Source organism: Zootermopsis nevadensis, unplaced genomic scaffold (assembly GCF_977971745.1).
Source record: "Zootermopsis nevadensis isolate Lab colony 2312 unplaced genomic scaffold, Znev_1.0 Znev_ptg000006l, whole genome shotgun sequence".
In the NCBI taxonomy this organism is placed as follows: Eukaryota; Metazoa; Arthropoda; class Insecta; order Blattodea; family Termopsidae; genus Zootermopsis; species Zootermopsis nevadensis.
Genome location: NW_028259138.1, coordinates 8,719,464 through 8,747,119, shown reverse-complemented (window position 1 = coordinate 8,747,119; position 27,656 = coordinate 8,719,464). Strand labels below are relative to the sequence as shown.

Below are 27,656 nucleotides of genomic sequence, written 5' to 3'. Positions count from 1 at the left end.
TTTCCCATTACATCCATCCCAACCCAGCTTCATATTGAGAGGATTCTGGAGGTTGTTTCTCTGAGGGAAAAGCAGCTAGTACATCAACCTCACTAACTGCCATTGAATTCAGAGGTTAATATATGATGAGCTTTACCTCCGTGCCTGATATGTGTTTATGTCTCAGTGCTTATGAACACGCAGTTATACCTCAGCCTTCACTCATTGCTGTATTAGCTGAAAAACAATGGATGCCAAATAATAGTTTATTTTAGATTCTTAAAACTTACCTGTTGTTGCTGAACCCAAACAAACATCTTTCCGCTGATTTAAAAATGTTGTAAAGGTCATCAATTCAAAGACAAACATTTTTTATTCTTACTCTTAAATAACTTGGTAAGCTTCAGGAGTCTGATGTACTGTTTTTTAAGTCAGTTTAACTGTATTAAAGTCAGAATATAAATTCATTTTTGAAGTTGTGGATGGTCAGCAGAACACGCTCCATTGGCCCCTATTTAGGATAATAGTACTTGTGCTCAGATATTGTGGGCATTTTTTTCTGAAAATACGGACTGGATGGTCGGAGTTCGATCCCCAGCGGGGGCAGAGGATTTTTCCTCTTGCCTCTTCATCTAGACTGACTCTAGGGCCCACCCAGCCTTCTATCCAGTGGGTACTGGGGTCCTTTCCTGGGGGTAAAGCACGGCCAAATTGCAGGTCTAAAAATAAAGTGCTCAGGAAAATGTTACATCTAAGAGAGATTAGTAGATAATGGAAGGTTTTATATAACAATTAATCTAATTTTTCAATTCACCAAGTACCTCGTCTTTAGGCTAATCAGCTGGACATGTAGCTTTAATGGGGAAACGTTGTTCATCCAGACAAGATTTCAGAAATATACTTGTTGTTGGCAGAGACCAGTAGCAAGTATGGATCATACTAAAAACTATGGACAAATGGATTTTGTTAAGTGGCTAGTTGATTAAGTTGTGTTTTAGGAGCCCTACAAACATAATTTTGGTGAGGAAACCTTTTACAAAACATCCATTTGAAGTTTGAGAAGGCGAAGTAAGGATAGTATTGATGTTACCTTGAATGAAATACCTGGATTTCACTGGCTCAGGATTGTATCAAATATGAGTGGTGTCAGACCTTCAAAGAGTGAATGAATTAGTCATCATGACTATGTATAATTAATTCCCCATCATGATTTTATGTATATATAATGAAATCCCTTTAACATATTAAAGATTCAATTTGTGTAATTCCACAGCTCATTATCTCTGTTAGATTCCCTTTTCACAAGGTTTTTCTCTTATTAGTGTTCAAATCTTTTGTCCTCCAAAGCATTAAATTATTATTTTACTGTATTTGATTCTGTCAAAATTCACATTGCTTTATTTAATATCTACTTTTTAAATATTATTATTTTGGAGATCAAACTTCTGAAAGTGTGTAAAATATGGACTTCCTGTGATGTGTAAAGCGATGGAATTTAATTGTACTCTAATGTTCTTGCATAAACTGTTTCCAGCAAACAAGACAAGAATATTTTATAGTATGAGTTTTATAAAGCATTGCCTAACTAATATGTACAGTTTTTGCTGTCTCTTATGTTATTATACAATACCACAGATGTAGTTGGGAAACCTCTTATTTGTGTTCTATATAGTTATTTATTTATAAAGAAATTAAAGAAAGCTTCTCTCCAATAGGATGCAGTACAGTTACATAGTTTGTAACCTTTATTCAAAGATATTACATACAGATTTTAAAAATTAGTTCCCTTGAATTTCACTTTATACAGATTTTGCTATGTAAAATAATATGCCTCTCGTACTTGTTAGTCTTTGACAGCAGATGCCCAGTTACACACATTTATTGAAATATCAAATACGAGACCAAGAGCACACTCAAAGCGAAAAGCAGTAAAGTCTCCAGAGAATTTATGGCACTGATAGAAAATCCGCTTGTCGTTTGGATCTCGAACATAACCTTCTTCAGTGCAGAGTTTTGGTGGATCAGAGGAACCGCTATCTGTTGGGGCATCTGGAGGCTGAAATAAGACAACAACCATTGAATTAACTTAATATCAAATTATATATTACAAAGGAATGAACAGGTTGAAATCTGTGTGAAAAAGCTGTAACTTGAGCTTTTAAAATCAAATGATTCTACTCTTGTGTTTTATAAATATTATGTTGCACATTGCTTTCTGTCTGAGGTATATTTGTATGATCTTTCAGGAAATTTGATATCTACAACCATTTGGGATTTGGCTCTAATCCTCTTGATTCCATCTTCAGGTGACTGGTTGTCATTATCCTGGCAGTTTATATGTCAGTGGTGACAGTTGGGATTGAACATAGGAACATTCCTGTAATGTCTTATATATCGAATGTGTTCTTGTGAATATTAGCTGTGAGTTGCATCACCTAGGTCTGCACACTCACAGTACAAGTCACAGACAGTAGTATCTGAGCCAGTGTTCTAAAAATCAAAGGATCTAGACCAGGGGTCGTCAACCTGGTCCCTACTGCCCACTAGTGGGTGATTCAAGCTTTCATGGTGGGTGGTGGGGGTTTTTGTCCGTTGTTACAAATTTTGTTCTTCCTCCATATATCGAATACATTGCTAACAACTTCGCGAGTTTGACTTTTTAAAATATGCTTTTACAATTTACTTTTTAATTCCATCTCTAAACTTTGAATATAGATAATAATTCACCGGACACTTCTCGAAGTATACTCGTGGACGAGGGAGCAACGAATGAGCTCCGTAGCCGAAGGCACGATTTTAGTGCGCGTAACGAAGGCGGGGCTTACCACCGGCCATCACTCAGTCTTCGAGCTGTACCTCTTTCATGGTGGTGGGCAATATGTGCGGCACCGGTGGGCGGTAAGGAAATTTTACCATCAACAAAGATACAAAAGTGGGCGGTAGGTATAAAAAGGCTGACGACCCCTGATCTAGACCTTCCATGTCAGTTTCCTCTATGTGACATGACCTATATAGGGCACACTGTGGCCTTGTCCCAGATGCAAATTACTGCCTGAAACCCAGGTATCCTGACTGAGTATTTAATGATTTTACTCAGTCCTTCAAAGTAAATGCTGGTTAGGCTGCAACCATTTTCTTCCACATCCTTTACAATTTGTTATTCACTACCATCCTGTCATTCAATGCTACATAGTCTGAGCTACTGAAAACATGTTATTAAATAAACTATAAATAAAACAGAATGGATTATAAAATAGTTGATAGCCTTTTTTTATCACTCCTGAGCTCAGCTGAGTTTTTTCATAATGGTGAACTGACAAAACATGATTGATATACAAGAGAAAGCTGTTTCTGTAACTCGGGTGCATGTTGGATATAACATGATCAAAATAAAGCAAATAAATACATTCAGAGAAGTAAATGATAAACATAGGTATAAAAAGGGCACATTAATAGAAAAGATTGCACACAACGGTGTGACACCATCCAAACTCTCTAGCCCGAACCCCTTAATTTCAGTTGAACCAAAAGTTCCTATAACACAATTTTTCCATAATTTAGTGTTTTCCAGGAACACAACTATTGTGTTATAGGAGAAACAGCTGTAGTAGTCTTGTTTTGTTGTGGAGAAGACACTGGGTTCAGATGATTGCCCCATTTGATTTGCTATTCATAACCTTGGTACATACTTGAGTTGGGCTGGTACTGTCTTGGCCTGCAGGAGGTGCTGCTGCTGTGGTAGTAATAGCAGCAGTAGTTGTAGTTGTTGATTTTGATGTAGTGGCTTTACTAGTTGTAGTTGTAGCTTTAGCAGTTGTAGTTGCTGGTTGTGACTCTGATGTTGATTGGTTCTTTGAAGGCTGAAATAGAAGTTCAAGCTTTTTATTAAAAATTTTCTTGGTGATTTTGTTTCATTTAGACCATCGAACGATGTAGTATTTCTATCAATACTGGGTTTTTATGAATTGTATGCAGTATGCATATATATAAACTATATAGTTTAAATGATACATATGTTGACAGTATAAATCCACTCTTTGAAATACTGCACAAAGCAACAGAATAATAGATAATAGCAAAAAATATGTGTATAAAGTAATAGGATTTGCTATATAAAGTAGATCTGATCCCTTCAGTGCACAGTAGGTTGCAATACACAGGATGAAACACAACACATGAGTAACCACTTAATCACAGTGTGATACAAGCTTATAAGTAACCGTATGCAACTGAATTAGGTACTGTGTTATATTTAAAATTAAAAATTTAGTTTACGGACAAGCAAGATACAAATATGACAATAGACTAGAGATAAAGGAATAACATGACAAAAACAGAATAAAAAGTGAAACAAAACAAATGACCTTTTGGATATAGTAATCTTAACAACATGTAAACATTAAGTAGAGTGGTAGTAAATAATAACACAAATAAACTAAAATTTTAATACTACGTTATTAATATAACATGATAAATTTAGCATGGAGATGAATAATATGCAGTGTGTGTATAAATTATCTTTACAACTTTATATACAATCATGCATTCCAACAAAACTGTATACACTTGAAAAGACACTTAGTGCCAAATGCATTTCGACTTCAAGAGGTCATCATCAGTGGCAAACAAATTAATGAATTTGTTTGCCACTGATGATTTGATATAATTACATTGCTTAACAACTGACTAAAAATATATCAAAGAATCATATTTGAAATTGATGACTTTTCCACTCAAGAAATTTAATAACAGTAATAAGCATAAAATAATATGTATTTTTATAAATTCATGCGCAGAATAAATTGAGATGTGGGTATGCTTCTGAAAGTATGAGCAGAACAAAGTCAGATACAGAGCCTCAGAAAGTCAAACCTCCTGAAGAGAATCCATCATTGGCCTTCTTGTCTTTTGTTGAAACCATCTACAACCGCATAAGTAGAATGCTATCTAAATAAAACATCAGATGGTAGGCATCATGCCAAGGAAAATCTCCAGTTTCCTTCAGCTTGTTACAGATGACTTAACTCTTAAAACACCAGTCATTTGCAGCATCCCCTGCTTGTGAGACAAGTTTTACATCGGAAAAACTGGCTGTTTTGTTGGAAATAGGGTGATGGAGTACCATCCCCATATCCATCTTTACCATGCGGATAAGTAGGCTGTGGTTGACACAACACCTGCATTCTCCCCTGTATGACATGAGTATCCTGGCCAAGAAATCCCAATATATGGACAGGACCATCAAAGAAGTGACACATCAAGCTGCAGCTTGTATCACCAGAGAGGATGGGCTCTCCCTGAGCAGGTCATGGAAGCCCCTTATTCACACCCTGCAAGAATGGTAGAAAGTTCTCTCCAAGCACAAGACTTCTTCTTGATCCAACCTTCCTCTTTGGCCCCTTAAAACAGACAACAGTCTCCCTGGTCTGATACATCTAACCCTATGTAAACCATCCATTTCCTGACACTCCTGTTTGCAAGCCTGAAGATGGATGTTCCTCTGGAATGTTGGCATAAGACAAAACACTGCACATCACTACACAAAGTCCATAATATATATTCACATCGCCATGAAAATCTCAAATCCTACAAAATTTTTGAGGTTTGATTTGATCTTCATGTATTGGGATGCATACAAATGTTTTATCACATGTTTATAATTATTACTTTCTTCTTTACCTTGGAAATGTTTTGGTGTTTAATGTATGGTGATACTTACAGGAACATCACCAAATAGTACATCATTTATTGCTTTGAGCAGAGGGTACTTGACACCATGACACTTTCCTAAGAAGTCATCTGTTTCCACACTCCATATCATGGCTCCTCCTAGATCATGTTGTACAACATACTCCGCCTAAAATTAAACACACAGGAATTGAAGGATTTCTAGAAAGAAACAATGAATATTCAGTATTACAACAGTTAATAACTTGCTTTTGTATCTGATGTTCAATTTAATCTGAAACTGGAAGCAGTGGACCCATCGGTAAGGACTCCTTTGTAATTAGCTCCACATATTGTGTTTATACACAGTTGTAGTAAGGGAAGTGTGAGATAACTGGCCTTCAGATGGTATGTTAGATAGTTATAATGCACTACCATGGCACAGTTATGCAATCATTAAATCAGTGTTATCTTTCAAGAATACAGAACTTTATTACAAGTCTAGTTATATTTCATAAATTAATATTATCATAAGTAATTCTTGTACAGTTTTATGCCAGGTGCCATGATCCAAGATACTTGGGTGTCTCACTTTTGAAAAGTTTCAACAGGATTTAGGATCTGTAAAATCTTAAGTCAGTCAATGATTTTAGAATCCATTGTGGCAGTGTTTGTATTATTGGCTGCTGAAGAAGCTTTTTCTTGCCCCTTGCTGTTCTGATGTATTTAGCTAACAAATAATGTTGACCGTTACAGGTTGTCTCATCTATTCCTATCCATCATTAGACCATGATACTTATGTATGTACAGAAAATTTTAATATTTATTTAAAGAAAGTTTATATTCCATAGTGGGACTTTGGAAGCTCATGAGTATTCTTTACCATACAGATACACGTTCACTGTTTTCCTGAGAGGAAGGTTTGTAATGATAAAATTAGTTTGTATGCAAGATTTACATAACCTTAGATTTAATTGGTGAGTAGGCCTTTTGAGATTTGTAAGGGTATGTGATAATTAGTGATTCATTACACCATAGTTATATTGAACAATATACTTTATATGAGGTATATTTAATATACTTGTCATTTTGGAATTGTCTCTACTCCCGTATTTTAAGTTATTGTCACGATACTGACACATTCTTTTATTTTTGTATAAAGGGCAGTGACTGGACTCAAAGTTTGAACATTTGAATACTATATAATAAAATATACCTGTGAGTAAATGACAACCAGTCACCTGAAGACAGGAGTAAAGTTTCTCAAGATACTAAATATACCTCATGTAGTTTAAAATAAATTTTTTAATTGCATATAGTTTGTTTAAATGTTGCAAGTTTCTTTCATGATGCTTTAATTCTTATGTGAATGGCTTTCTTACCTTATGTGTTGTAGATCTGATATCATCATATCCAACCCACTGGTTTCCATTACAGGCATATGGTACCTTCTGTTGATCATCCCATTTCACATTCCATGTGCTTACTCTTTCACAGATCTGTAAAAATGGTAAAATATATAATATTAAAGCTGCTGCAAAGTGTTGTCATGTAATCCATAATGATTCTGTGTATGTTTCATTCATATTAAAAATTACTGTGAACTGATTGATTCTGCACGCATTAATAGTTCTGAGTCTGCTTTTTACCCCCAAATAATGATGGTAGCTTGAAAGTTGCTCAGGAAGATATTTGGACATAGGAGGGATGAAATAAGTGGGGAATTTAGAATCTTGCATAATGAGGAGCTGTATGAATTGTATGGGTCACCTAGCATAGTGAGGATAGTGAAATCTAGGAGGCTGCAATGGACTGGACATGTAGCTCACATGAGGGAGGCAAGGGGTGCATACAGAATTTTGGTAGGGAATCCTATAAAACGCCCACTGGGCAGACCAAGAAGGAGAAGGGAGGATAACATCAAGATGAATCTTAGGGAGGTGGGCTGTGAGGATGGCAAATGGATTTAGCTCAGAATCATGGTCAGTGGCTGGCTTTGGTGTTAAACCTGCAGGTTCTGCTACCAGGAAGTTTGCTTGGGAATTGCTACTACCTTATTTTAACTGATGTAGTATTTAACATGCAATTCGTTTTTGAGTTGCCAATTTTTTCAGTAATTTTTCGTATGTGCGATTCTTTATTAGGTTATGTAATAATATTGTTTCAACTGCAAAAATTATATAACATTGAACGAGATGGAAAGTTTATCAAGAATGGTACGTAAGGATTTGAAAGGTAGTAGTTATGGCCTATTTTAATCTATTTTAGTATTAACTGAGGAAAACCATTTGACACATGAAACCCACATCCTGGCCAGTATTTGGAGCACTAGAATATACAGAATGTCCATAGCTTCACTACGTGCTCTTGGGATCATTTTGAGTAGAAAAGTTCAAATAAACGTGGGTCCGATCTGCAACGGTTTGTCAAGAAAATGCTCCGCTTTCACTATGCATCAGCTTCATCTGCGAAATTAGTTCACTGAGCAGCGCACGCAGGCAAGACATTGCATTCAGTGCTTGACATCTCAGCGCTACTTGCGTTTTTTACATGAATAGATGTCATTGATATTGAAAGATGTTCCTCTGCTAACCAAGCAAGAGATGTGGCTGCAGCAAGATGGCACACCTCTTCGTTTTGGCAGGCAGGTGACTGCACTTCTGGCCGAGGTGTTTGGCCAGCGAGGTCACCAGATATTTCGCCTTTGGATTACTTTCTGTGGGGTCACATGAAATCCCTGGTGTATGTCATTAAGTCAAACAGTAGGGCTGAGCTGCTGAATCGAATAATGGACTTCGGTGCGAACATTGAAAATGGTAATGACTCTGTGAAGAGGGCTATTACTTCAGTTACACGGAGGGTACAAATGTGCATCGACAATCAGGGTGGCCATTTAGAGTCACGCAAATAACGTAAGTAATTGAAAATGCAATTAGAGTGTAGTCTTATCATAATAATAATTTAATTCAATTCAATTCTGTATTATTAGTGTTGTATCAACAGCCAGAAGGCTAAATAATATTAATAACACCATGACTTAAAATTTAATGGAAAAAGTGTAAAAATTACAAACGCAATGAAATGCTCATTTTCTTGACAAACCGTTGCAGATCGGACCTTTGTTTATTTTAACTTTTCGACCCAAAATGATCTCAAGAGCACATAGTTAAGCTATGGACATTCTTTATAAGTCTAGTTCATTGCGGGTACATCATCCTGCTCGGTTCCTATTTTGTTCAGATTTCATTGTTAGGCTTCCATCTTAATGTAAGAAAGAAATAATGTATTTCACTTATACGCATACTACTTGGTTTCATATGATTAGTTTAACTAATTTCATGGCTCAGGATCTTGCCAAAATGTTATAATTGTTCAGCTGGTTAAGTAATTCCCTGCTTTTATGGAACCAAAAGGTTTATTTGTATGTTCACAGAAGCCCACCATTGAACCCTATCCTGAATCAGTTTATTAATTAAAAGATGCCTGTATAAGTGCCTCAAAAATATAATAAAACTTCTGTGTAGGTATGCAACAAGAAATTTAATTTCAGCTTTTATCCAGTTTTGCACCTGTTTAAGCAGCTATTAGTCTCAGTTGATCTCCTGTTTTGTATTATTTCCACCTGTATGAAAATTCCTGCTTATTTTCTACCTCCGTAACATAAATTCAGAAGTTTGGAGCAAAATGGTGTAGTCTTATTTTAGTAGAGTTGTGAGTGATTGTTTTGTAACTATGATTTCTGTCTGGAAACCATTATTTTCATTATTATCACTGACCACATGAAGTGTCAACATGATTTGTGAAAGATGGCTGTCTTCTGGGTTTTAGTGCTGTGTAGTCTGGTAGACATTTACCAGTGTTTCAGATGTGCTTGCTGTCTCCATCATCAGGGCCTCCATGGAGGCAGCATACACCTCTGTAATTTCAGTAAACTTTTAGCAGACTACGTACTTTCATACTTTCTGCTGTGATAACATTAAATCTCTTGAAGATTTCTGTCTTCTGGGTTCTTGCGCAACAACCCAGAAGACAGAAATCTTCATACTCACCGCTGTGAAAACCTCAAATCTTACATTAAATCTCTTCATGATTTTTGAAGGTTTTTATGTCCCCTTAATATGGACAGAGATAGGCACATATATTGAACTACTATAAATACTATGTTCAGCACAAAATTGAAGAATGCTAGTGTGTGTGTGCATATGCATATATGTGTTGAAGGGAATTTGCTTCTTAATGGCTGTCTTCTGGGTTGTAGCGCCATGTAGTCTGATAGAACCTCTGAAACGGTAAATTTCTACCAGCTTACATGGCACCACACCCCAGAAGACAGTCATCTTTTTACTTACTGCTGTGAGAACCTCAAATCCTACTTTTATTGCTTCTTAGTTGATTTAATGACCTTTCTCAACCATATAGGTTATGTAGTGTTTGGTGGGTATGCTTGTGAACAAGTACTTCAGGATATGGAATAATACATGATGATCTTCTGGTTTTGGCACTGTGTATACACATCAGTAGATATCAGCATTTCATAGAAACATACTGTCTCCTTGACAAGTGTGCATGGAACCAAAACCCATAAAAATAAAATCATAATCCTCTCTGCCGTGAAAACCTTTTATGTCACACAGCTGTAGCCTATTTTAGAGTACTATCCCATCATTTACCTGAGAGGACCTCTGGGCCAAAAATCAAACCTAGGACATCCATTAAAAAGCAAGACTGCCAGCCACTCACCTGTCTTGTTTAATCAATCAGAAGTCTTCTGTTGTGTTTGGACACCTTATCATCACAGATAACCAGTTCATTTATAATTTTATAACTATGAGCAAAGTAATTTGTGTAACATACCTCATTATATCCAAGAGCACCTGCCTCTCTTGTGTATGGTCCAGCACTTCCTGCTCCAATTGTTGGGGCCCCAATGCTGCACTGGGACGCACTACTTAAGGTAAAAGAACGTCCATACGTGCCAATGCCCAGTATAATCTTCTCACGTGGAGCCCCTTGCGTGATCCAGTATTGTATGGCAGCATCCTAACCAAAGAAATATTACCACATTTTACATCGTCATCATCAAAGAATATCTAGTAACATTTGTGTCTAAATGATAAATAACAACATACAGTAAGAACATGTATAAAATTATATCAAAAAGGAAACTGTATTACTGTTTTTGTGAAGGGGGCAGATTCTGACTGTAACTGCAACCATTAACCAGTTCATTGTGAAGCCTATATATGATGCATGAATATGAGTGAATATGGGACTGTTGGAAAGATAATGACAGGAAAACTGAAGGACTATGAGAAACCTGTCCCAGTTCCATTTTGTCAACCAGAAATCCTACATGAACTGCCGTGGGTGTATATCCAGGCCTCATGATGAGAAGCCAGTGACAAACCTCCTGACCTATGGCGCAGCCAGGAAATTGCAGGAACTTGAGACATGATGGAAGGAAAATACGAGATACTTTGTTTCATGTACAGTTATGAGTGAAGTTAATTTCCCTGTGTTTGAAATGTTTCAGAATTTAATATGATAATCATAGCTGTCAAAATTCATTATCTGTATGTAATGAATGCCGTGTTTCTCTAATTTTTGCACAAGACTATATCCATTAAATATTTGGTGTAATTATAGTTATACTAAGAACTAAGAGTCACTTGCATAATAAAATGTCTTTACTGGTATAAGCAGTGAATGACTTTAGATCTGTAATCACTACTTACCACAGTGAGACCATCATTGGGACCACCATACAATGGGGCACTGTGCCCAGTTACAGGATCCCACGATCCATGCAGATCATAGGTCATAACATTAATAAAATCCAGGTACCTGAAGAGATAAGTCACAGTAAATATTTTTGTTCTGTGGCAAGTGCTTGATTTTGTCTCCATCTTAGATTAAAATGATTAAATCAAGGAGTATGAGATGGACAAGACTTGTGGCATGACACGAAAAACACATAAAAAAATTTCATTGGAAAATTCAAAGTGAAGAAACCACTTTGGAGATGTTGATGAGTAGATAATATTAAAATGCATGTTTGAGAAATGGGATGTGATGGTGGTGTTAGATAATAAGAGCATGGCCTCATTTCACTATTCTATATTCATTATTTAACAGTTTTATTTCAACTGCAGAGGTTACATGATGAGTAGGTGAGAATTTTGGAACGAGGCAGTTGTGACGAGTTTCAAGGTACTATGAGAGCATTAACATAGAGAAAGTTATAGACTCTATGAGGCTTCCTTTCCCCCCCAATTTCCATTAGGATAGCTTGTAACCTGACCAAGATTTGAACTGGTTATCTTTCAAATACAGGTCTTTGTTGGGTTTAATTCATACCTGATAGTATTATCATCTGCATAGGAATATGATAAATATGTCAATGTTGAGGTAATTTTTTAACTCATCATTAAAGAAACCAAAGTTGACCCATTTTTGTGCATCTGATAAAAAATGTTCCTTTTTGTTAACAAAATTATAAAACAGCAAAACAATGCAGTGGAATTTAGATTTATGGAGAAATTGTGACTTACTTTCCCACTTCAAGAATGTTGTACGATAAACTTGCACTGGACTCTGCGGACGCTACAGCTGCAGACAGTAGTAATCCATGTTCATCAAATTTTACACGAAGTTCCTTAAGTAGAAGTATAAAGGCAGCCTGAAAGAAATTAATTGTGTTTACTGCCGAAGTGGGCAAACATAGTCTACTAGTCAGCAGTGCCATTACCCATAAACTTCACACAAGGAAAGAAATTAGTTTTGTGTGATGATTGAAGCAGCTTTGTGGATCTTATTTGTTTGTTCCATGAAGCCATAGAGGTTTTGTCCAGAAATAGGATTTATTATCTTTTGATTTTTAAATAGTCATTTATTTTATTGGTATAAAATGTGAATGTAGTTACAGTAATGTAACCCCTTGAGTACTGATGCTTTAAATTGGCTTGTAGCTTTCTCCTGCTGGATTCCCTTGACATCTGCCATTCAGTTTGTATTCATAGATCAGCTTTCAGAGTTTGTATTTTAGGAATTCTTTCCAAATGTGTTTGCCTTTCCTTTTGATACATTTTATGGCTGTGTTGATATCTGTTATTCTCACAAAAGTAAAATTTGTTAATATAATAACAGTCTAACTGAAGACAAGAGTAAATCCAGCTGCTGAAACATAATACATGTGTGTACATACCTCAAACAATGGACTGTATTCAGTGTGCAGTGAGATCTACATATTACTATGCAGTGGATTCTTTTCTGTTAACATCCGAAAACAAATATACAAATTTAACATTATTTTAATAGGAGTGAACATACCTTGTCAGTTGCTGCCCCTCCTCGTTGAGCAGGATATTCCCAATCCAAGTCAAATCCATCAAATTCATATTGTTTAACAAAGTCAACAATATTTTTTACGAACGCAGCCCTTCGAGTAGCATCGTTCACCACCTGGAAATAAGTGTCACAGAGTGCAGAAATGTTGGTTTATACAAACAGTTTAATCAGTTGTTGTCCTCCATGGCAGTTACAACATACGTATCTTTTAAATGTGGAATGTTTCCAATTTTTGCCTCTGTTTCACAAGTGGTCTTTTCCCTTGAGATTTTGTGACCATAATTTTTATATAATACTATCTTAACTGGCCATGCTATTGCTTAGAAACTGACTTCTTAATATGGAGCTCTTGATTCAGTCCCAAGGTAGTCTGTGTGAGCTTTTTGGTGGATGAAGTGGCATTGGATCAGGCTTTTTCTTGAGTGTTTTGATTTTTTTGCCACCAATGCTTCAAATTCATTTATCACCCTGACCAGTCCAGCCATTATCACAAAATTTGTGTTTGGTTGAGGCTTCCTTCATTTCTGACCTGGCACTTAGAACAATGTCTATTATCGTTCACGTGTATGTGTAACAACCTCTGCACAAGTGAATTTTATAAGATATATTGCAGTCATACGCTCATTATCATCATGTCAGATGATGCTTTGGAAACTACTTACTGACGAGTAAGTGGAGGATCCTTCATTCCAGCCACCAATTGCAACTGAAGTCTTCAGTGAAGGATTCCTTTTCTTCAGATCATTAAAACGTCTAAAGCCACCTAAAACAAAAACAAAATAATGTTGCGAAGTTACCATTAGCAGATTGAATCTGGAAATGGTTTGTGCTCACTGTCATGAGAACCTCATATCCAGCTTGAGAAATTCTTGCTGCCATTCATTTCAAATTATTTTATCTTTCTGTATTCTAACCCTAAAGACTAAATGTATAGAACTGTGTAATTTTATTTCTTGTGTGGGTTTTGAACTGTCTCACATTATGGGAGACCGATGGTGTTTGGTAACAAAGTTCTGAGGAAGGTATTTCATCATCATCATCAGTGGCTCTACAACCCAGAGTGGGTCTTGACCGCCTCTACTGAGGTTTCCTAGTTTTGAAGTGTACGTTTGTGAGTAGTGAGTGACCATCCCACTGACTCTGCACAATTTCTACTCAATCCTGATTTGACTGCCAGAGCCATCTAGCAGTGAATCAGGAGACTTTTGGGTGAGAAATGGCCGCTGAATTTTTACTTCCCCTCAAAGGAAGTTGTGCTACGAATTTTTTTCACCCTTAAAAATCTATCGACCTAGGCCAGGATTGAACCCGCAAACCTTGGGTCCAGTGGTGAGCACGCTAACCACTAGTCACCAAGGGTGACGAGGAAGATATTTAAACCTGTGAAAGGTGATCTTATATAACAGATTGATACATTGATAAAATCAAGAAGGATGAGATGAGTCAGACATATTTGCATACACCAAAGAAAGGAAAAGCACATAAAATTTTGGTGAGAATACTTCAATGGAAGAGAGAATTTGAGAGACCTCAGCATAGATGAGTTGATAACATTACAACAAATTTTGGGTAAACGAAGTATAAAGGTGTGTGCTTGATTCAGTTGCATGCCCTACCTATCTTCTTTTTATGGAGCTTATCATCCCAGTAACAGGTGAAGGGCACAGATTAAAGAGCTTCTTTTTTGTAATTTACTTTGTTCTCATGTTAATTCTCTGTTGTTATTCATTTATTGTGGTTAATCTAATAGTCTAGCTTGTGATGCCATTGGAGTTCTACAAAATATGGGTTAGGAATATACATATTTAAAGGTTGTTTCAAGTAGTAATTTTGCAGCCATTACATCAGGAACATCCATCTTCTACAGTTCTGACATTCATATCTATGCATAGCTAGAAATAGAACTTGTAAAACTTGTATTAAAAATACACCAGCACATTTACAGTGCTTGGAAGTGGATTAGTCTCTTTATCATCATGCAGGTTCAGTAGGATTGTTCAAATAATTCTGCCAGCCACACATTCTTTGCATGGTTAGAATTTCTGACTATATCAGTCATGTGGTTGTTTACTTACCCTTATCTATTTCATTCCAACTATCCAGAATCCGGATGCCTCCGTTATATTCAATGCCTACAAAGGTGTAGATGACATGAGTGCAGAGGTTAGGGTCGATATATTCAATCTCAAACTTGCCATCTCCAGGTCGATATACTGACCAGCTCCCGTGGTAACAAACCACCTTTCCTGCAATAGTGTGTAACATTGTACAGTAATTAATGTAAGCATACATTATTAATGTAGTAGATATATAGTGAATATAGTAAGTGTTTAGTAGAATTAATATAATGTGTAATGGTATATATAATTTCAAGCTGGACTCATGTAACATACTAAATCATGGTACTAGTTTATCCTTTTGCCACCTCAAATGTATTTCCCCTGTTTACTTCCTTTGTGATATAAATAATAGCACAAAAATGCTCATTCCTGCCTTCAAGAATCTTACTTCATTTTTTAACACAGAATTATTGACCAGTTACATTAAAATATACAAGGAGGAGCACAAGTCAGTGAACCCTTTGAAGAGTATACTATGTTACTGTTAAAAACAATATTATCTGTTTTAGTCATGAAATTGGAGTAACAATTTTATGTTAAGAATTTACTGTGTCATTATTTTCTTACAGTTTTGTCAAAATGTCCCGCTGACTAGGATATTTGAGATATAGCTACATCTATCTTATATGTTATCCTTAATTGTACCACAGGGGGAAAAATCCATTGGGAAAGGACATAAAGATGCTTACTTTTGGCTGTAATGGGGACAGCAAGGTTAAAAAGTGTGATAGCAGCTCCAAGAATTAGCAGCCAAGTCTTCATTGTGTCAACCTGCAAGATAATTGGCAGACTGTAACAGTGTTTCTATTGTTTTGTGTGCATGTAATGTCTCTTCCCCTAATATTATCAGGTTGATTAAGTCAAGAAGAATGAGATGGGCAGGGCATGTGGCACTCATGGATGGGGCAAGAGGTGTGCACCGGGTATTGGTCGGGAAGCCTGAAGGGAAGAAATAGCTGGGGAGACCTAGACGTAGATGGGAGGATAATGTCAGGCGGGATCTATGGGAGATAGGAGTTGAAGGAGACTGAATTTTGTTGGCCCAAGACAGAATCTGGTGGAGGGCTTTGGTTAATTCGGTGATGAACCTTTGGGTTCCATAAGCCATCTAGTTAGTAGTCAGTGGCAGTATCTTCTTAGGCAGTTTTCTGCACATCATTGTGCCGAGTCACATTAACCCTAGTTCTGTCCCAAACATGTTTCTCTTTGTAATTAACTTTTAAAATAATACAAAACTTCAAAATATTTTGGTGAAGATGCAGTAACAATGAATACTTGTTAATAAAATAATCGGGTAACCAGGTTCAGTTTCTGGAAGGGACAGAATTTTTCTTTGTCACCATGCCTATATTAGTCCTGGAGCTGACCATGTCTGCTGCAGAGTGAGAGCCCGATTCTGTTCCCATGGGAGTACAGTGGGTGGAGCATGGAACTGACCACTCACCTCCATCTAATTTTGATGTTAAAAATTCATGGAGCCTTACCACCACTTGCCATGTGCCTTCATGATATGATCCAAACAATAAACTTTAAATTTATTTGTATCCAACAGAAATTTTATACATATATCATATGTGAGACATGCAATAAAACTTTTATAATTTATGTACATTGAATATTTTAGAGCTGCACAAATATAAGCATATATGCCATGTAGAATGCACATTTCAAAGTCTCTGTTAATGAAAATTTAAAAGAAACTGTTGTAGTAGAAAACAGCTTACCTGGGTAGATGTGTTTCATGAAACTTCTCGGTTGGATTTACAGTGAACGTTTTTATGCAGCTTCTTTAAATACCCTTCGTGATAACAAGGCTTAACATGTGACTGTTTACTAATGTACCTGCTGTAAACATAGATAATGGAAGATCACTTGAAACAATAAGACATTTTTACTATGGTTTATGACTCTAATTTTTTAACACTTCCAGCTAGGTAAAGGGTATAGTTGTCCTTGTGCTTACTTACGGACTGCGTTATGAATCTGTATGGGGAAGTAGAGATATCCGTGGCGTAACAGCTCCAGAGAGCCAAAGCCGACTAGCTTTACTGCTGGCCTCACGTTCACATGCCTAAGCAGAGGTGAACGATCATCCAACCAGATATAGGGTGACGTGTGGTCAGCACGACGAACCCCCAGCCATTGCTAGCTTTCCTGACCGAATTACGCTACTCATTGTAGCTCCCCAATTTCCTCACGATGCTGGGTTGGCACCGGTCCCATACACCAGTCGAAAATCTCATGAGAAAATTTCTTCTCCCCTGAGACTCGAATCAGCATGCATTCCGTATCGCTGGTCCGAAGCATGATGCCTCAGACCGTGCGGCTATGGCGCGGGACATGTATTCTTGGCCTCAGCAAGTGGTCAGATTCACATTCTATGTGCTTTATCCTCGGATCTCATTGGATAGGAGCTTGGTTAGACCCTCGACATTGATCTGGTTGTGAAAATGAACACTGCATCCTCTGTCAAGGATCAGACCCCAGTAACCCAGTCTGCAGACAGTCTCCGCACTGATTGAACATGGTACATTCTGTCTGAAAATGTTTGAATATGCAGATTTACTATTTGTATATACCTAGTTGCATTCTAGACTTTCACATTAGATAAATATGAGTGGCCATTGTGCTTTGGCCAACATCACTTCTGGGAAAGAAGTCTCAATGTGTATTGCATAAGAGGCTGAGTGAGATGCAGGCAATGTTGCTGTGCTAGTGAAGAGAACTTCAAACTGATGTTAAAAAAATGTCCAAAATATTATCCCAAATCATAAATCTAGAAGGTTGTGTTTTTGGAATAAATGGAAATGGGCCTCCCTTTACATGTTCTTTGCACAAAGTACATGAAAGGAATGCAGAATGAGGCAGTCATATCCATCCATCATTCCATTTGCATATTTCATACTGTGAATTACCCAAGCAGATGTTGATCAAATTTAGCATGGACAGTCTACATTAGCAGTTGTGAGGCAAATTTGATGGTTATTTGAATGCATCCAATATAATTCTTACATTACAATAAGCTCAAGTAATACTTTATTCTCAAAAATATCATCATACAAATGAGTAATAGGGGACATAATTCTCACAACTTTTATTTGAAACATTTTTTTGTGTGTTTGTGTGTACAATAAGCTCTCATTATCTGTTGACTTTGAATTTGTCATTTCCCATATCCCTTAGTTACTCTTTAACACCATTATTTTCTGAATCTGTTGATTTTTAATTGCATGTTTAAGCGTGTAATTAAATTTAGGATTATTATAAATGTGAAAGCTGATCTTTGCTGCTGCAAGAAGTCCTCGTAGAAATGAAGAAGGCTAGAATCCAAGTCCAGTTTATTTTTTCAAGAGGACACATAATTCACAGCCCTCAACTTCTGCAATTAAGTTTCTTATTATATTACATATTTTCTTAAAATTTATATGTGTGTGTGTAAAATATCCATTATTTAATAAATCATTATTAAACTATTGTAAATTTGTATGTATCTTTACATGTATGTGTAAAATATGCATCTATTTAATAAATCATTATTTAAGTAATGTAAATTTTTAGATAGGATATGAGGTTTTCATGGTGGTGATTCCAATGATGGCTGTCTTCTGGGTTGTTGTGATGTGTAGTCTGGTAGAAGTTTACCAACGTTTCAGAGGTCCATGCTGCCTCCATCATCAGGGTGATCAGTAAGCTGCGTGCCTGGAAACAGTTTGAGTTATAGGAGACTGACAGTCATGGAAGAACCTTGGCCCAGCAAGTGGTGACCGGAGTCAGAATTGAGCAAGGGCCTGGGAACCAATAGTAGCAGGGGGGGTGCCACAGCCTGGCTAGCAGAAAGGGGGTAAGAACATGAGGGAGAGGGGTTCAAGATAGCTGCTCTTATAAGGGACCTTTGGGGTCTGGCAGGTGGATCACTGGACATATGGGAAGTGGATTGATGTGATGAGGAGGAACAAGGAGAGTGGAAGTAAGGACTGACTGGGGCCAGATGAGGGAGGGGCTTCCATGACCGACTTAGGTAAATGTTATGAAGATTTCTGTCTTCTGGGTTGTTGCGCTGTATAGTCTGGTAGATGTTTACCAACGTTTCAGAGGTCACACTGCATCCGTCTAGGTAAATGTAATGAAGATTTCTGTCTTCTGGGTTGTTGCGCTGTATAGTCTGGTAGATGTTTACCAACGTTTCAGAGGTCATACTGCCTCCATCATCAGGGCGATTCATCTACCAGACTACACAGTGCAACAACCCAGAAGACAGAAATCTTCATACACACCGCTGTGAAAATCTCAAATCATACATAAATTTTTATGCTTATTTATCTCAGTACAAATTAATTTCATGCTCAATTATATGATTTCCCATGAACAAATTGTCATTTCAACACAGGATTCAATACTTTTGTTTTCTTATGTGTTGCATTTTTAAGGAACCAATGAATAATGGATGTTGAGTTTTACTTTATGTAACAAAACACAAAGGAAAATAATTTAACTGTATACTGCAATATTTGTAGTGTGATTAGCTTTGCAGTGATAGATTTATATTTGCAATAAAACAACATCAAGGTTGGTGAGATATGTAAAATCTCAAAGGAAGTTTCTTGAAAGTGAGTACTCTACTGAGTATACCTTTCTGCTTTGGTGTAATGAGTATGGTTGCCCATCCACACATTTCATTTCTTAAATTACTTGACAGATTTTGGTTAAATTTGTTATTGGGGTCTACACTGAAGTTTGATTTTTCAGGGTCTCGTGGTGAAGAGTATTAAAATGGCTGTTTTCTGAGATGTTTCACCCAGATGATGGAAGCAGTAAGCACCTCTAAGACATAAGCTAGTTTTTACAGAAATATGTGGTGCCACATCTCATAATACAGTTATCTTCGTATACTAATTAGATGGGAAAATTTAAGTTTTGTTTGTGTAGGTCCACTATAATCCTTACTTTATTTAAATCAACCATAGTGTTCTAAAAAATTCTTACTATACAGAAATTGATATATATCATAAAACATAGAGCTCATTAATATTTACAGCTATTATTTTAAACTTTTATTTTTTAGTATCGTGAATATTTGATATTGTCAGTAAAATTAATGTAGAAATCTGCAGTGTTCTTTGTGACAATAATATTGTCTGTGTAATAAATGAACATGTTTACACTCTTCTTTAATTCAGCATTCATATAAAATTTAAAATTTGGGTGAATTTGCTTTTCTCATAAAAAGTGTTAGAACACCAGTATGCTGCACATTAACTTTGAATTGTCTTGAAAACTGTGCTGTTCAGTCACCGTAGTCTAGCACTCAAAATGGTGCAAGATTTGTGACACGGTTATACCACATATAATTTGTGCTGGAGGAGCTGCCTATGTGGCTAGTTTAATGATCGTAAGCTATTTCCTAGATGTTGTTCTCCACTCAAGTGAGTACTACACAACTCATGGCCATTGCTCATGTCACACCACACTAGCTGTAAATTTTGTGTAATTTTATGCTGTTTGTCATCAGAGACTTGAATTTCAAGGGTGCAGGAGAAGTTCCAAGGGGTAACATTGTATGTAGGTAAACAAAAGATTTGAGTGATGGGGAAGGGCAACAGACCCATTATTATCCATTTCTATCATTCCTGTTTATTACCTCTGTCTCTGTCTTTTTCCCCTTCTTCTTCTTCCAAGATCTCTTTGGTCTTCCTCATACTCTGTGATGTGTAATTTTATAATCCCATGTTATTCTAACAGCATGCCTCAAAGTGATATCTTGGCAAAGGCTTGTAAATGGTACAGATCTTGAATCGGAATAGCTAGTCATGGATTGGAGTGGTCCACTATTAGGTTATTTAAAAGTGCTATTTCATCTGCAGAGATAAAGTAGATGGCTCTGAATGATAAATAGGTAAGGACTTGGAAGGAAGTGGTCATGATATACTTTAAGTTAGTAGTAATAGCCTGTCTGAAATTCAAACTATTTACCTTCCAAACTTTGATGTGGAACATTATCATCTGTTGGTCCAGATGAGAATTCATACCAGCTACAAGTGAGAAATGAGCCCACAAGCCTCACTGTTCAAATATAATATAGGAAGAAACTAGTCATGTTTTCCACTTCATAGAATTTAACATGTTGATCTAATCAGTGTACAACCCTTGACATTGAAGAATGACTGGATATAGGAACGGACAATCGATGTTCAATTAATACAAGGAATGCACAATACATTGGAATCTATGGACAGCATCCTTGAATATGTGTTTAGAGATTTTTAAAAAAGAGGTTAAGTTCACTTCTTCATTATGGGTTTTATTTTAAGAAAGTAATTACTGTACACATTTCTGTGGTAATGCATAATTTCTGCTGGTGAAAAACTAAAGTTACCTGTTGAGAGGTGGCAGGACATGTTTTGTTCACTGGTTTTCTGAAACACCACATAAATCCAAGGATTTTAAATCATACATAACCTAGAAAGTGTCAATCGTTAATGAGAGGATCTCTGATTCTTTTTTTAATATTTTTTGGTTAATTATTGAAACTGTTCAGGACTGATTTGATGGTTGATCTCGTGCCATTGTATGAATCAGTTTGAGTCTGTGAAAACTGTTTAAGTTAGAAGAAATCCCTGATAATGAGGGAGAAACATCTGTCCTACAACGGTGTGTAATAAAAATTACACAACATACTGTTATCTATCATATGACTTATTTTAATTACACACACAGATTAAGCTGCTGTCATGGTAGTGCTGTAGATGTGTATTTGGAAGGCAGCTGGTTCAAATCTTGGCTGGGTAGCCATCTCTCCTTACTAAAGTATTCCATGGTCTTAACCAAGCATTGGAACCAAGTGGTTAGGACTCCTATTTTGTATTTGTTATGTCCAAGGTTGAAGTTTCATCCTAGAGAGCAGCTGCATTGACAGGTTTCTTGTGGTTTCCCTCAATTTCATTCATTAAATTGAGTCAGTACAGCTTCGTTTCCAATTCATGAATCATCCTATTCTTCAAAACTATATAGTTGAAACTACTAACAGTATAAACCATAAAATAAATGATCTTCCTTGGTTTGTCCTGAAAGTTCTGAGGACGTACCTTGAAATATGCCATGACCACCTCCTCATTATTATTGATCATTTTTCCATCTCATTTTGTACTGTATAAACTTTGCAGTAGAAACAGACTAAAAATCAAGAATTTGGTCCAGAATAGGGTCTGGTGGTGGTGGGCTCTTATGAGCACAGTAGTGAAACTTCAGGTTCCATACATAGCAGAAAATTTCCTGACCAGCTAAGCATAATTTCTCAAGAAGTAGTCTGCTCAATGAAGTTAGGTTTTGTTTGTTTGTTTACTTGATACGTAAACTGATATATCAGAGTTTAACATTTTTAGTTTTGTGGAATCAAAACCTTTAACCCTCTATGATGAGCAGCCACTGCAGTCTTAAGGTGTGGTATGCTACAGTTGTTGAATACACAAAAGATTATTATAGTTGTAAATATAAACATACAGCCAAGTCTTGTACATCAGTAATTGGCTTATGAGTGCACATATTACCAGAACTATCGGTCATAATTATACTGTAAGATTTATTGGCATTTATCTCTATTTAACATCTAAGCCAGACTCAACCAATAGAGCAGTTATCTTGTAACTTGACAAGATTGGGATAGTTGTAGTTTGATGTAGCAATTACACTAAACGGGGTCCGCAGTGGCCGCGCGGTCTGAGACGTGGGCCTTGTGCCGCTTGGTCGCTGGGACCGTGGGTTCGAATCCCACTCAAGCCATGGATGGTGGTCCGCATTTTCCTGTGTTGTGCTGTCCTGTATACAGGTAGAGGCCTTGCGACGGGCCGATCCCTCGTCCAAGGAGTCCTACCGAATGTCTATTGATCAAGCCAACGAAAAGCTGGGACCCACAGTGCTCAGGCTGTGGGTCGTTCCCAGTATCCAGTATTCCACTAAACAACAGTCTACAGTCAGGATATACCAAAAAAGTTACAAATTATTTAAAGTTCTCAAATTAATTAAGGCAAGGTGCTATTAAATGGTTAAAAACCATTATTGGTATTCCATACTGTATTTCTTCCTTTTTTTCAGATTAAAGCATTTCTTTTCAGGAAGGAACATACAGCAGTGATATGTGTATTTCATGCTATAAATTTTTTGCATATTTACGTATCATAAAATTTGGCCTTGTTTTGCATTTAATAGTGACTTGCTTAAAATTATGTAATTTGAAGAGACAGCATAGATAAAAGCATAGTGAATAAAGAGAAGTGTTATTAGGTTTACTACACTAGCAATTCTGCAAAATCTTCTGCAAATATTAAAACAGATTGTTTTATGTAGTGAACTTCAGATTGTAATATGTGATAACACACGTGTTTACAAGGTTAGCGTTAGTTCTGTTCTTTAATATGCCTTTAAAGCAGCTAGGTTGAAATACCAGGCTGTAGAAGAGGCAGGAACAGGATTTACATGAATTTATATTTCTCTGAAATGAGAAACTTTGGCTTCAGTTGGGATAGAATTTGATATATGAAGTTTCTACACAGGCTGTTTCTAAAAGGTTGGGTCAGATGCATACCATGTGTTGAGGGGGTTGAGATGAAAAACAAAGTTCTATGAATGGAGGTATGGAAATTACTTCCAAATTAGTTATGAGTAAATGTATTTATTGGTAATTTTAACAAAGTAATGATAATTAATAGTTATAGCAGTTGGTAAGAGTGATCACAGTCTGCTCGTATACATGCTTCTGCATGTCAAATCAGTGATTTGTAGACTCCTTTTAACACTCGAGGCATTACTCAAGTACCTGTAGGAGAGTTTTGAGTTATTTCCAAAGTTCTTCCTCAGTCTGTACTCTTAACCTCTGTAAACCAAAATTTTTACATGTCCCCATAGAAAGAAATCTATGAGATTTAGGTAAGTGACCTAGGTGGCCATGTTTGTGGTCAATTATATCCAGTCCACCGTTCAATAAAACTGGTGTTCAAAAAGACCTGGATATCAGCAGAGAAGTTTGGAGGAGCTTGATAATGAAGAAACGACGTTTGTTGGCATGTTTGTAGGTCCAATAGCAAGTTCATTTTGCAGTAAATGCATATACAGTGAACTTGTAAGCCTGTCCTATATTCTCAGCCCATAAGTGACTATTATCTTCTTCTTCTATGGCTCTCCGGTCCGTATTCGGTCTATGGCCTCCTCAATTCTCCTCTTCCATTCGGTCCTCTGTTAGGTCCGTCTGTCCGAGGCTTTGATCAAGGTTTCGAAACATCTTCCTTTTTACGGTGCAAGGTTGTTAGCCTTGCGACCAACCTCCAGCCTGGAGGACCAGGGTACCTGTCTTAGTCTGACCTCTTCCCCTCGACCAATCTGGCTAGCTATGCTACCGCCACTGAGGTACTTGAGCCCCACCACCACGACAAGGTGCAGGTACCATTAAGTGGGGAGTGACTATTATGGTCATTAAAAATTTTATACGTGTAAACCCAGTCTCATCGGTTACCAACAGTCAGGTGACAGATACATCATTAATGTACTCACATACACTATCATGGTAGGTTCGTTGCGCTGTTCTGCATCCTAGCAGGAGATCACTTTTCAGAAGTGATAATAATTTATTTTTTCATAGTCTGATCTCCCTGAGCACATGGTTTACGTTTGACCCAGCCTTTCTGAAACACCTCTGTATTTTAGACCAGTGGTATTCAACCTGGGGTACGCGAAGACATCTTAGGGGGTACATGAAATTTAAAAAATATATATTATTTTATGATAAACACTGAATAATCAGTAATGTAATTTATTTAATTTATTTTAGATGTAGATTATATACTATGTATAACTTGAATTATACACCAACAACTTTGGAGTACAAAGTTGAAGAGAAATTATATCTGGGGGTACGCACACAAAAAAGGTTGAATACCACTGTTTTAGGTTAACTTGACGGTATTGGCAATAGAGATTTTTTCCCATTGTCTAACTTCACTCAACTTAACAGTGGAAATTAAAAAGGATAAATTAAACATTTCCAAAATATTGACCAAGGGCAAAATATGATAATTCCATGCCATGAAGATATGTGTAGGAATAGGAGCGTGGCTCGACACATGGACTGTTTTCCTTTTAAATCTTGCAGATTGTTTGGCTGGCAAATAAACACTTTCTTTCTGGTGAACATTTCTTCCTCAACTGCATGAAGCTCATTCGTTTTTTGACTCCAGTAGACGTACAGCCGTGTACATTCTGATATTATAAGTTGCCCTGTTTGTGAGATTTGCTAATTACCAGAATACATTTCTATTTGTGATTGATTTTTGATGAGTAATTGTGTTCATTATTTGGATGTTGGTGATTGATCATACAGTTCAGTTAGTGAGGTACTCTATTTAGTAATACTCTTGTTTGGCCTGAGATGTTTACTGACGTTGATGGCATGTTCAAAAAATTGACAGTATATCTGAATATGTAAGTTTCAATTAGAATACTGTTTATTTAGTGTGTGTGTTGTTGTTGTTTTTGTTTATTTGTTGTTTTTTTGCATGGGATGTTTGGTGACATTTAATGGAATCATTGTGAAATACTTTGAAGCATGTAAATAATATTTAAAAATGCAGTTTCTACCCAAGAAAAGACAATGTGTCCATTACCCAGTGTGCTGTTTAGGGAAACAATCACTGTTTATTTTTAGAATCATACAAAACTCTTTAATACTCGCAGTGAACAGACCACGTTTTTGTCCTGTGAAGGGATGAGCATTGTAATTGCATTCTTATTTGAGGAACGGACGTTCTAAGATGCTGGAAATTAGGTGTGGGTAGTGATTGATCTTTAACCATATTATTATCGACTGAGCTACCGCTACCACTATCTCCTTTATCATGGCTAGGTGGTGCCACAATAGCTTGTGATGCAGTGTTGGGAACCAATAGCATAAAGTAGTAATGATGGCTTTCTATAGATGGCAGCATACAGTCACTTGGGCATTTCACAATTTCGTATATTAAATGCATTGTGAGAGTAAAAGAAAATTGACAAGAGAATGTCAGTGAGCAACGTTTAGTTTCGGAGATAAGCCACGTCGAAAATTGAGCATTAACGTTTCGGAAAATATTGCAGTTGCTATCTTCAGGGTGCATGCCTGGTAAATATGCACATTTCTGTTTGACACCCATATTTCTGAACGTGAGATCCTGGGTAGCTCAGTTCGGGGGTTTCCTATTCGCCACAGCGTCCAGCCGTTGAATAGAGGTTCATTCCTCGGTAGCGGAGCGGCCAGAGCGTGAAACTAAACGCTAACCTCCATCTAGTGGCGAGGTTAAACAGGTATGGCGTGATGCTTAGTTAAACGCCAGGGACAACTTTGCCATTTTTACCTTTATATTTCTCGGCGCATAAAGGCCGCCATTTTAATATTTGAATTTGTTTAGTTTTTCTGTGCGAGTAGAAATGTCGCCAAAGTACTGTTCTTACGCCCTTCTAGCATGACATACATCCCACTATTTTGCGTTGTTAAATAAGTATCTCCGATTATGTAAATATGCTGGTACGACCTTCTGGCATGATGCCCTCGATATATTTTGGCATGTGTGTGAAATATGTTGTCTGCAAGTAATTTATGCCAGTAACAACAGGATGATTCTTACAAGGCTCGTCGGTCCGCGGTCATTGTAAAATAGCCCAATTACACCTCACATATTTCGTATCATAATCTTGTTTATTGCAAGTCTGCATGCCTGCATTTAGACATTGCTTGTATAACATTTACAACCTACGTAAATGAACCAATATTTGTCAAAATAGGTGCGTCAGTTTAAAGAGTTGCCGAATCTACTAATATGTTTGCTTTGTAAACGTGTGTACTCATAAGTCACAGTCTTCGTTGGCATTTTACTTCATGATTGTACTACAAATGTAGGCCCATGATTAAGTAAGAATTTCTGTGTATTATGGAACTTGAAACTTCATCATACAAATATTAAAGCCTTTATTATTTTCGCGTTAGGTGGAAGTTTTTAAACCCTGTGTTACGATCGTTTCTGTTTTCAAATCTGTTACAGTTACAAGAATGTCTTTAAACACGTAGTATATTTCCATGCCTTGTGCACTAGGAAGCGCCACTTCGATGTGTTTATGTTTTGCACGTAAACTCAGTCTGTCCTTTCTCGGAAATAATGGCTGTCACGTTGGTATCCCTTCTCAGAGTTTCAGAGATTTCGCTTTCTTTGCTGTTTGTTTCTCTCCTAGATGTGCTTTTGTGTGAAAAAAAGTATTTAATCTTTGTTTTAAGTTCTTTGTTGTTATTTTCATTGTATTCCCTAGTTCTATTTTCTCTGCTGTACCTGTAACTGTCCATTTGGCTATTGATTCAGAACATTAAAATTAATAATTTAATTTCTTCCACTGTTATATCGTCGTCGTCTTAATCATGATTCTGACTTATTGGAATTACGTCACATAAATGTGGAAATTGTTTACTATAAGCCTTCACTATATAGGTCATACACATCCAGTGGCGTATCTAGGGCATCAACCAGTCAGAAA

General features: G+C 36.8%; 2 protein-coding genes across 17 annotated transcripts in view; one reads left to right on the top strand and one right to left on the bottom strand.

Moving 5' to 3' along the window:
* LOC110831499 (putative GPI-anchor transamidase) overlaps window positions 1-27,656 on the top strand; it is a 43,370-nt gene that overhangs the window by 11,521 nt on the left and 4,193 nt on the right. For 6 of the 16 annotated variants that reach the window (XR_015533780.1, XM_022067553.2, XM_087343517.1 and 3 more), the window contains one exon: window positions 2,226-3,235. The exons of 3 other annotated variants lie outside the window; for them this stretch is intronic. The gene's annotated coding sequence lies outside the window, so the exon portion shown is untranslated. Of the gene's footprint in view, window positions 1-2,225; window positions 3,236-5,088; window positions 7,274-10,833; window positions 12,955-19,859; window positions 21,007-27,656 lie in introns of those variants that run through there. 7 more of the 16 variants (XR_015533782.1, XR_015533778.1, XR_015533781.1 and 4 more) reach the window with 4 other exon arrangements.
* On the bottom strand, window positions 1,692-15,878 carry LOC110831498 (chitinase-3-like protein 1). Its single transcript, XM_022067551.2, has 11 exons — window positions 15,803-15,878; window positions 15,069-15,239; window positions 13,656-13,756; window positions 12,976-13,107; window positions 12,198-12,325; window positions 11,382-11,490; window positions 10,501-10,686; window positions 7,029-7,145; window positions 5,699-5,836; window positions 3,669-3,839; window positions 1,692-2,035 (listed from the first exon to the last, which is right to left on the bottom strand). The coding sequence occupies exons 1-11, from the start codon at window positions 15,873-15,875 to the stop codon at window positions 1,823-1,825; spliced, it is 1,539 nt and encodes a 512-aa protein (XP_021923243.2). The 5' UTR covers window positions 15,876-15,878; the 3' UTR covers window positions 1,692-1,822.

Excerpts from the sequence above, each read along its gene's own strand:
- LOC110831498 (XM_022067551.2), bottom strand. The coding sequence starts at position 15,875 with ATGAAGACTTGGCTGCTAATTCTTGGAGCTGCTATCACACTTTTTAAC. Across the intron at positions 12,326-12,975 it reads GAGGGGCAGCAACTGACAAG|GCTGCCTTTATACTTCTACT; the intron begins GTATGTTCACTC and ends AATTTCTTTCAG. Across the intron at positions 5,837-7,028 it reads TCAGATCTACAACACATAAG|GCGGAGTATGTTGTACAACA; the intron begins GTAAGAAAGCCA and ends GTTTAATTTTAG.